The 10,204-nt window shown below is 43.1% G+C and overlaps 1 protein-coding gene across 1 annotated transcript in view; it reads right to left on the bottom strand.

Annotated features, from left to right (window-relative positions):
* Positions 1-6,590: 6,590 nt before the first annotated feature.
* Positions 6,591-10,204, bottom strand: part of aifm2 (AIF family member 2) — a 34,987-nt gene continuing 31,373 nt past the window's right edge. The window contains exon 9 of the mRNA XM_084321374.1: positions 6,591-10,007. Within this exon, the coding sequence (XP_084177500.1) occupies positions 9,856-10,007 (152 nt within the window). The 3' untranslated portion in view covers positions 6,591-9,855. The remainder of the gene's footprint in view (positions 10,008-10,204) is intronic.

Here is a 10,204-nt window from a genome sequence, read left to right as displayed (position 1 = left end):
ACAATTGTATGTATTGAGCTGTACTGTACTATACCCATTCTGCAATCTGTTAATAAACTTTTCAATCAATCAATCAAACTAAAACCGATCAATACTGGTAGAATCTATTGTGGCTGTAATTCACTGAAAAGCCACAAGATGGAGCTCTAAGCCTGGAAACAGACATGTCGTTCTGATCCTCTCACTCTTTCTCTCTCTCTCTCAGCCTACAGTCTACCAGGGAGGGGCAACTGGCGGCCCGCGGGCCGCATGCGGCCCTCACTGACGTTCCATGCGGCCCCAGGCCAATAAAAAAAAATAATAATTGTATTGTATTCGACTAAGAAGAGTTGGCAGTCAACTATGGCTCCTTTCGATCGATTAGTCGACTATTTGACTAATAGGGGTCAGCCCTAGTGTGCACATATTCAACGCTGTTGAAAGTGCCGTGCAGCAATATGGGGGTTTTGATAAACTGTCGGCTGTTGTTACCGATGGATTCGCCGGGCTTCTAAGGCAGAGTGGCGTTGAGTGTCCAATACTGCACTGCATTATACATCAGGTAAGTTCGCTAACATAATTTCCATCTATTGTGCGTCACTATAATGACCAATGCGAGTCGAGTGTAGTCAAATTATATGCGAGAGTCGTTAAATCATTTTTCTTTTTTTTTTAATCTGATATAGGAGGCTCTCTGTGCCAAGAAGCTTGAATACAGCCATGTTATGGATTTGGTTACCAAGGTTACCAATCTAATTCGTGGAGGCAACAGGTCACTAAACCATAGAAAGTTTGTCTCCTTTTTGGAAGAGATGGACACTGATTATGGCGACTTGCAGCTACACACAGAAATCCGATGGCTGAGCCGTCGGAAAGTACAGGAGCGACATTGAAACACTGCAAATGCAATTCAATGATCGGTTTGAAGATTTCAACGGCATGCAGTCACGGATAGCGCTGTTTGCCGGCCCCCTCACCGCTACGGTGTCAGAGCAGCCCCCACCGTTGCAGCTTGAACTGTGCGAGCTACAGTCAGATCCTTTTTTTCAAGCAAAGAGAAATGAGAGGGGAATTTCGTTTTGGAAACTGCTACCTGAGCCCCGCTTCCCACTCCTCAGGGACTTTGCCCTCTCTATGGCCAGTATGTTTGGGAGCACATACATACGTGAGAGCAATTTCTCAAACATGAAGCACATCAAGTCAAAGGAGAGAAACAGGCTGTCGGATGAAACATTATTTCATCTGATACAGATTGCATGCACAAACATTGAAGTTGACATTCCTGCTATTGTGCGCCAAATGGAGAGACCACAAGTGTCTCATTAAAGACAGGGGGGGGAGGAGATGATGAAGAGGTGTAGAGGGGGGGAAGGAGATGATGACGAGGTGTAGAGAGGGGGGGGAGAGATGATGAAGAGGTGTAGAGAGGGGGGGAGATGATGGAGAGGTGTAGAGAGGGGACCATTATTATTATTATTATAACCATTATTGACCCACTGTGGGGCGAGGGTGAATGTCATGCCAGTTTGATAAAGGGTCAATGGGAGGCATGTAGTATTGCACTTTACTTTACTTGCACTTTACTTGTTTACTTTTGTAGTGTTCAGATAACACTAATAACACAAACACAAAGCAGCATTCCTGCTGCATTTCACTACAACAGTAAATCAAAAGTGCAATAATAAATGATTTTGTTAAATGTATAAACTTGTATCCTGCTACTAAACAAAACATTCCTGCGTGCTTCATATCCATAACATGCATTTCAGTGTTATAATGTTTTGTTTAGTAGCAGGATAAAAGTTTATACATTTAACAAAATCATTTATTATTGCACTTTTGATTTACTGTTGTAGTGAAATGCAGCAGGAATGCTGCTTTGTGTTTGTTGAGCAGTGGGCTTTAAGTTCATACATTTATTTTATTAGAAGCCTTAATTATAATTGATCATTTTTGTATATATTTGGGGTTACAGCAATACTTTTAAATTCAGCTGTTTATAAATTCATAAAGTTGAAATTGCATTACTAAATGCATTTGAAATGGAATAAAAACAAAGTTACAACACATTATAATTGTTTATATACCTTATTTATCACATCTGTGACTATTATGGGCTATTTGAGTGATGGGGTACTACTGGCGGGACTGCCGATAAACAATGCGGCCCCCCAGATTGATTGTGGACATTTTGTGGCCCTCACCATATACAAAGTTGCCCACCCCTGGTCTACACCATCCACAGACCAACAGTATGGTAGTCTACACCCTCCTTCCTTAATTTTATTTATTTTACAAATTTTCCTCCAGATTTTAAATGTGTTATATATAGAGTAATTGTGTATTTTGATCTGTGCTTTTTTATAACTGGAGAAGATCAATGTGCTGAGTGATTCCACTAAATTCAACTCAATTGACTTCCATTTGGGACTCATCTCGTTTTTCATCCATATTCAAATTAAAATCGGTTTTACCTGTGCTGCGTAATAATAATGAATTAAATTAGGTAATGCAAGTCCCCCTCCTTCTTTCTTTTGTTGCAGGATTTTGAGTTTGACTCTAGGCTTCTTTTCATCCCATATACATTTTCTCAACAGCCCCCCTCCCAAACATATAGGTGTTATGTATAATGGCAGGATGGTGTTTTAGTCGGATGTTAGCATGGAGTTTTAGTCTGTCAGGATGGTGTTTTAGTCTGATGTTAGCATTGCGTTAAGTGGTCTGCACACGGCGGGCGACAGACGTCGCCTGCCTATGTGATCGCCTGTCGCTCAATGACAATCGCTTAGCCCCCCACACCAGAGGCGACCGTTCTCAGGTATAATAAGCTATGTGTCGCTCTGTTTAGCTGGGGGTGTTTCCCCCCCGGGAGATATAGGAGGGCGGACCGCCGGGACCGGACGTTAGGTTGTTGTGAAGCGGGTTAGCCGGTAGCTGTGTTGTGCAGTACGAGAGAGTATTAACCTGTAAAACCCATATTGAGCTGGAATTAAACCACCATATACGAATACAACCTCTCCTCATTCTTCCGGACATTACTGCATACCTGATCGCTACGATACGTTCATTAACAACGATTGGACAAGTATTGTTATGCAGCTGCTGAGAGAGTGTATTTTTCACGGAAGACGCAAACTGTTTTGTTCTCAACCATAATTTTCTTTTGACAATAAACCTTACAAACTACATCAGCTGCAGCCTGGACATTAAACTCTGTCAACATCCACAACTTAAACATCTAGTAGGTGCATCGTGGCGCATTGTTCATTTATTAGTTAATGACAAGCGGCCACTACAGCTTCTCAAACTAACGTTATTTATTTAAATTGTTCCCGTTAATAATAATGAACATAAGTAGCAGGTAATAATACGGAGGTTATTGATCAATGAATGTATTGAATGATACATTAATGGTGTACAAATGATACACCAGTAGAACTGTTCTGTACTACTTCTACTGTAGAAGACGAAGTCATGTTATTTCCTCATTGTCCTGCCTGCCGTCGCCTCCAAAAATAGGATCGAGGCGATTTTGAGCGAGGCGACAGAAATAGCTGCGCGACCGTCGCTTCAAAATCTCCTGCCGTGTGTGTTCTCTCATTCATAACAATGAAGGCGATACAATTCTGTCTGTCGGCTCGCTAAGAAAATCGGTCGCCTGGCTAAAATCGCTCGCCGTGTGGGGACCCTAGTCTGATATAAACGTGGTGTTTTAGTCTAGTCTGATATAAATATGGTATTTTAGTCCGATGTGATGACTTTCAAGGCCTTGTGATTTTTAATACACATTTTCAGATGCAATGGAAGCCTCTGGCACTTGGTGAATCAGCAGACGACAACTACTAAAATATTAACTAACGGAAAAAGATTCAGGAAAAAAGTGATTTTTGTATCACAAGAAGAATGACTTGGAACCCAAGACTGGTATGGTCATTTTTTTTTTTTTTTTTTTTTTTTTCTTCCGTTTTTTTTTTTTTCAATTTCAACAAACAACACAACATCAACATCAATAATAATAATAATAATAATAATAATAATAATGACAAGACGATAAGTAATACATTACTTATAGATCAAAACAAAATAAAAAATACAAAATACCAAGTAAAAAATAATACAAAACACAAAATACATTAGACATTCCCCTCAAGACCGCCGGATCCCCCAGGACCAACACACCATCCCAACTCTGCCGCTAGATTGTGCCTTTGTCAGCCGCGGCCCACAGTTCAATACCTGCTTGTCCCACCCCAACCACACGAGCAGTCGAGATCTCCAAATAAATAACATCCAGCAATGTCGAGGACCAGTTTATTGTGAGTTTCTCAGGTTCTTTCCATCTCATAGCAATCAGCTTTTTGGCTGCTGTAACGCCTGCCAGAATAATAATTTTCTGTTGTATGGATGTTGGTAGTAGAGATATATATAGTTTAGAAGTAATGTTGCTGCCGTGAGTGGAATTGATATATTACAGATGTTTGAGAGTTTAGTTGCTATAGATTTCCAAAAATGGGCTACTGGTGGGCAATCCCAGAACATTATGCATATACGTGCCGGTGGCTCTTAAAGAGCATAAAGTGCACCGGGAGTCGGCCACCAGTCCCATAGCAAACAGCTTCCTAGGTGTGAGATACGTCCTATGAATATAATTAAAATGAATTTGTTGGTGATTAGGGTTGCGGGAGGCTAATATAACATTTGTCCAAACGTTGTCCCAGTCAAACTCAGGGTCTAACCCTGGGATGTCCCCTCGCCAGACTATCTAATGTTAATTTTTTATATGTGGATTGATAAAATGTATAAAAATCTGAGACAAACCCTCTTTTTTCTTTTTTTATCCACTTTTTCTCCTCTTTTTTCTCCCATCCCAATTTAGCCGTGCCAATTCTCCCCTCCCTTGTCTTGAACGTTTCTCGCATATGCCCCCCACTGGCCGGTTGTAGGGAGGATAGAAGCCTTGCATCACATGTCCCCTCCGATATATGTGGAGGCAGCCTGTCACATCTTTTCACCTGCCAGCGCGGACTCTCATTTGGCGAGGCTTAACGTGTGGGAGGCTCACACTACCCCCGCCATTTCCCTGTTTCTGCTCTGCAGGCGTCCCCCCCAACCGACCTGTAGGAGTCGCTGTCCACAACATCCAGATTACCACCCATCGACTTCCACCCGCTAACTCCGCCAATTGAGTTAGTATGACGGCCGGCCCAAGCCGGAGGCAACGCCGACAGCCGGAGTCGAACCCGGTGTCTCTTGCGTTGGTGGCGAGTGCAATGTCCGCTGCGCCACCCAGCCGCCATTGAGACAAACCCTCTTGTGGTTGTCCTGTCACCGATAAGTCTGACAAAAGGGTGTGGGTGCAACGCCTGAGCCCATGGTACACCGTGGGCCCTGAGCGCCGACCTTAGTTGTAGGTAAAGGAAGAATGATTAGCCAGGTATATCATAAAACTCTTTTAGGTCCTGAAACGCTCGAAGACAGTTTTTATCATATATATCTTCCAGAGTATGAACTCCCCTCCTCTCCCATTGAGGAATATTAACAGGTTTGTGCCCAGCTGGTTATGACAAATTGGAGAGTCGAGGTGCCACAGGCATTTAACCGCACAGGACCTCTCTACATTACGCCACGTTTGAATCACGTGGGATATGATTGGTCCATATCATAACTGGCATTGTGATATAGGGATAGTGGAGTATACTACACATCCTGTAGTCTTTGTGGTGAGACCGCTGCTGCTTCTATGGAGCGCCAAGACACAGCAATTTCAGGGTCAAGCCAGTTTATCAGGGGCCTCAGCGAGAAGGACGAGAAGTACAGTATAACTTAAAATCAGGGATTGCAGGGCGCCCCAGTGGCGAACCACATACTCAGCCGCGACACGGCCGACCCGGGTTCGACTCCCGAACCCGTCGTTATTTGCCGAATGTCTTCCCCCCACTCTGTCTCCCATTCCTCCTCTGTCTCTCTCTACTGGACTGCCCAGTAGCAATAAAGCGATAAAACGCCAAAAAAGAAATCTTTAAAAAAAAGTGGTAGTTATTTTTATTCTCAGGCGTTTGTTATTCCAAATTAATTTAAATATGATAGTTTGAGTCTTACACCAGTGGTCTATTGGAGGAGGCAGGGGGAGCATTGAACTGACAAAATGTATGCTAGGTAGTATGTTCATTTTAATTATGGATGCTCGGGCCTGTAACAAATTATTAGGAAGGCTCGACCATCTATCCAGGTCCTGGTCTGGTCCTTTAAAGTAACCCTGTTCATTGGTTCCTTTTCACCTGACGAAGATTACGTAGTCATGTATCATGACCTGTGTTCTTGTCTGTTCAATTTGAAAATGAATTGAAACAAACTAACCGGATATGAAATGGATAATAATAATAATAAAACACCACTTTCATTTTACATTTAGCCATTTAGCTGACTCTTTTATCCAAAGCGACTTACAAGTTCTGTACGACAAGTCAGCAGGAAGGGTACAACTCTTTCAGCTGAGTGACAATGTTCGTCAAACAGTGTTGAAACTTGGTTGCTACAGTCTTGAGTTGTTGACAGAATCCGGCTATAGGGCGACAATAATGTGGTCAAGAGACATGGGTTTCTATCTTGAGCCTTAACTGGCGTGGTTTATTTATTCACATGGCAGAGAAGCAGTTCTATAGTTCTCCTCTCACTGAGAGGCTGGGGGAAAGAGAAAGAATGGGAGGAGACATCTCTATTTATACTCGCCACCTGGTGGTGTTCCTGAGTGGCTCCGCCTAGAGCGCCCTCTAGTGGAAACAGTTATATATGCAGTTAGACAGTTACTAGTGGAAACAGTTATATATGCAGTTAGACAGTTACTAACAATCCTACACCGAACCTCTGACTTCAACATGAGTGCATAGTAGTAAAGACATATTAGCATAGTAGGTAATATTATAGGCAATGTAGATTATTTAGTAGCAAAGTGCATAATAGTAAAAGCCAGTACCATGGTTTGTTTCGTTTTTATATTTATTTTTCATTTCAGGTATTGATTGAAGAACTGATTGATTGCAACAAGTACCTAGTCAACCGGAGGTTCTTGTGTCTAAATCAGTGCAAGAGAATTACTTCACTCAAAGTAAAGACTTGAGGGGCGGTCAGGTGGCGTAGCGGAGATTGCACTTGTCACCAATGCAGGAGATGCTGGGTTCGAGCCCAGCTCTCTGCGTTGCCACCAGCTTGGCTGGCCGTTCACACTAATACAATTGGCAGTATTAGGGGGTGGGGAAGCTGGCGGGTGGGAATCTGGCATTGTGGACAGCAACGCCTACAGGTCAGGTCTCTGCGCTTTCTAAGCGGGGCAGGACTTGGTGGAGATAGCGTGCCCTCCCACGCGTTACACTTCACCAATGAGAGTCCTCGCTGCCAAGTGAAAAGACGTCACTGGCTGTCGGCGCACGTCTCGGAGGAAGCGTGCGATCGACTCGGGACGCCCTTGTACCGACTCGTAGGAGAACATGCATACAGCAGCCAGGTAGGGGAGGGGAGGGGGGGAATTGGCACAACGACTAATTGGGACGGGGAGAAAATCAGAGAAAAATCAGAAAAACAAAAACAAAAAAAAGGTAAAGACTTGATCATTTTAATTATAGAGCACGAATCCCAAAACATTCATGGCATTATTTTCAAAATAACAATGTACAGTGATGAATATACAGTATATAAAATATATTGTGCTCTAAGGCATCTCTCGGTACAAATGCAACCATGGAAATTTACCACAAAATGTAAGTGTTACAGAAAAGAATAGGGCCCTGAATTGATTCCATCTGATGTCATGCCTTCCACATACAGATCTGATGGCTTGATGTTTGTTGTAAACAATAAGATAAGAACGAGACCAGTTGAGAAGTGGACAGTGTATTATGTCCAGTTTATTTATATAGTTAGTATAATATAGTTTGTATAAATAGAATATACATTGTGTATTATGTCCAGTTTATAGTTTATTTATATAGTTAGTATAATATAGTTTGTATAAATAGAATATATACGTTGTGTATTATGTCCAGTTTATAATTCAGTTTAGTTATAGTTTACAGTTATAGTTTGTATAGATTTAATCTAGACTTTTAATCTAGATTTTGGCCTGAGGTTTCTTCATGCAAATGGCAATCTTGCTTAACAGAATGGCATTAAGGTGCGGTCTCACTAGCGGCGTCTCCACTCCGTCTCAGAAGTGATTTCAACAGATTGTTTGTTGTTGCAGAAATTAGCCGTTTTGCCACATTCGTAAAAGGACCACACCGGACCATTTCCTGATGAATTGAAAATGGTAAACAAGACGAAAGTCTTTCTCTGGTCTGCATCCCCTTAACAATTGTGTGTATTGAGCTGTACTGTATTGTACCCATTCTGCAATCTGTTAATAAAGTTTTCAATCAATCAATCAATCAATCAAACCGGTCTTTCTGGGAACGAGCGTCCTACTCCTCCACCACCACAGATGCTCTGAGTGTGTCTTTTTATATATAAATGGTGCATTTATATAACTCTTTTATCCAAAGCGCTTTACAATATGTTCCTCACATTTTATCCATCCACTCACACATTCACACACCAACGGCGGCGGCGAACATGCAAGGTGCCGACCTGCTCATCAGGAGCAATTAGGGGGTTAAGTGTCTTGCTCAAGGACACTTCGACATGCTGCCCGGGAATCGAACCGTGAACCTCCGGATTACCAGATGAGATGACTGCTCTACCTCCTGAGCCACTGTCGCAGTGTGTGTCGCACTACAGTATGTATATTACTCCATTCATTACAAACAATACACAGCAGTATACCTATCTTGTGCAGCTTCTAGATATGTAAAAATATGCATATTAAGCTGTCATGTATAGCCAGTCCTTGTATCAAAAGCTCTGCGTTCAATTTGAGAATTAAAAACGTCTCCATGGCTCCGTTCACACTGCAAGTCTTAGTGCTCAATTCTGATTCATTGCTCAGATCCGGTTTTACATTTTTTGCTGTTCACATAATTTTTTTATCATAAATCATCAGATTCCAGTGTGAACTGGTCACTGCTCCTGAACTAACCCGCATGCGCAAATGAACAATAAAGAAGATGGACGTAATTATTATTATTATTATTATTTTTGATTATCTTTTTCCCCCTCCTTCTTTTTCCGATTTTTCTCCCATCCCACTGTTAGTCGTTATGCCAATTCCCAACCCCCTTCCTGGTTGTTGCGTACTCGCCCCTACTGTTGGTCCGAGAGGCCGGAGACTGTCACATGCTTTCCTCCGACGCATGTGCAGCCAGCCTGGCAGCTCAGATTCTCACTGGGAGAGTGTAACGTGTGGAAGGTCGCACTACCTCTCTCCAGATCCTACCCTCGCTGAGCAGGCACCCCGACCAAACTGTAGGGGTCGCTGTCCACAACGCCCAGGACCCACCCACGGCTCCCCTCCCCCTAACTCAGCCAAACGAGTTAGTATAGCGATCAGCCCGAGCCAAGGCAATGCGGACTCTCCGGGAGTCGAGACCGCAGCCTCTTGCATTGGTGACGAGCACAATCTCCGCTACGCCACCTGACCGCCCCCTGGACGTAATTATTATTATTTTTTTTTTAAATGTCGCATGACTGTTCAGACTCAGGTCGCATTGCAAATAAATCTGACATGTATCCTATTTAGGACCACATATGAAAGTGGCCCCAAATCAGAACTGAAAAGATTCAGATCCGAGTCACATATGAGCAAAGAAATCAGAATTGGGCCTCTTTGGACTGCAGTGTGAACGTAGCCTTTGTTCAGTAAGGATTGTGCCTCAAGGAGACTTCTGGCCCATCTCCCTCCAGCTCTTCCTCAAGGAGACTTCTGGCCCATCTCCCTCCAGCTCTTCCTCAAGGAGACTTCTGGCCCATCTCCCTCCAGCTCTTCCACAGAAGCAGGTCCTTGCTCTTTCCCAGGGTGACCAGACAGCGAGGCAGCCTGACTCCGTTGAACTGACCCACACCGTCATCATGGCCCATGGCCAACAGCATCGTCACGTTACCTACCAGGAACATGTTGGTAAACAGCTGTGGTAGTGAAAGGGTTAACCTTCTGTAGTGTGGTAGTGAAAGGTTAACCTTCTGTAGTGTGGTAGTGAAAGGGTTAACCTTCTGTAGTGTGGTAGTGAAAGGCTAACCTTCTGTAGTGTGGTAGTGAAAGTGTTAACCTTCTGTAGTGTGGTAGTGAAAGTGTTAACCT

This window comes from Notolepis coatsorum, assembly GCF_963971535.1.
Source record: "Notolepis coatsorum genome assembly, chromosome: 9".
Lineage (NCBI taxonomy): Eukaryota > Metazoa > Chordata > Actinopteri > Aulopiformes > Paralepididae > Notolepis > Notolepis coatsorum.
The sequence above is the reverse complement of the archived record's forward strand: the minus strand, read 5'-3'. Positions and strand labels throughout refer to the sequence as shown.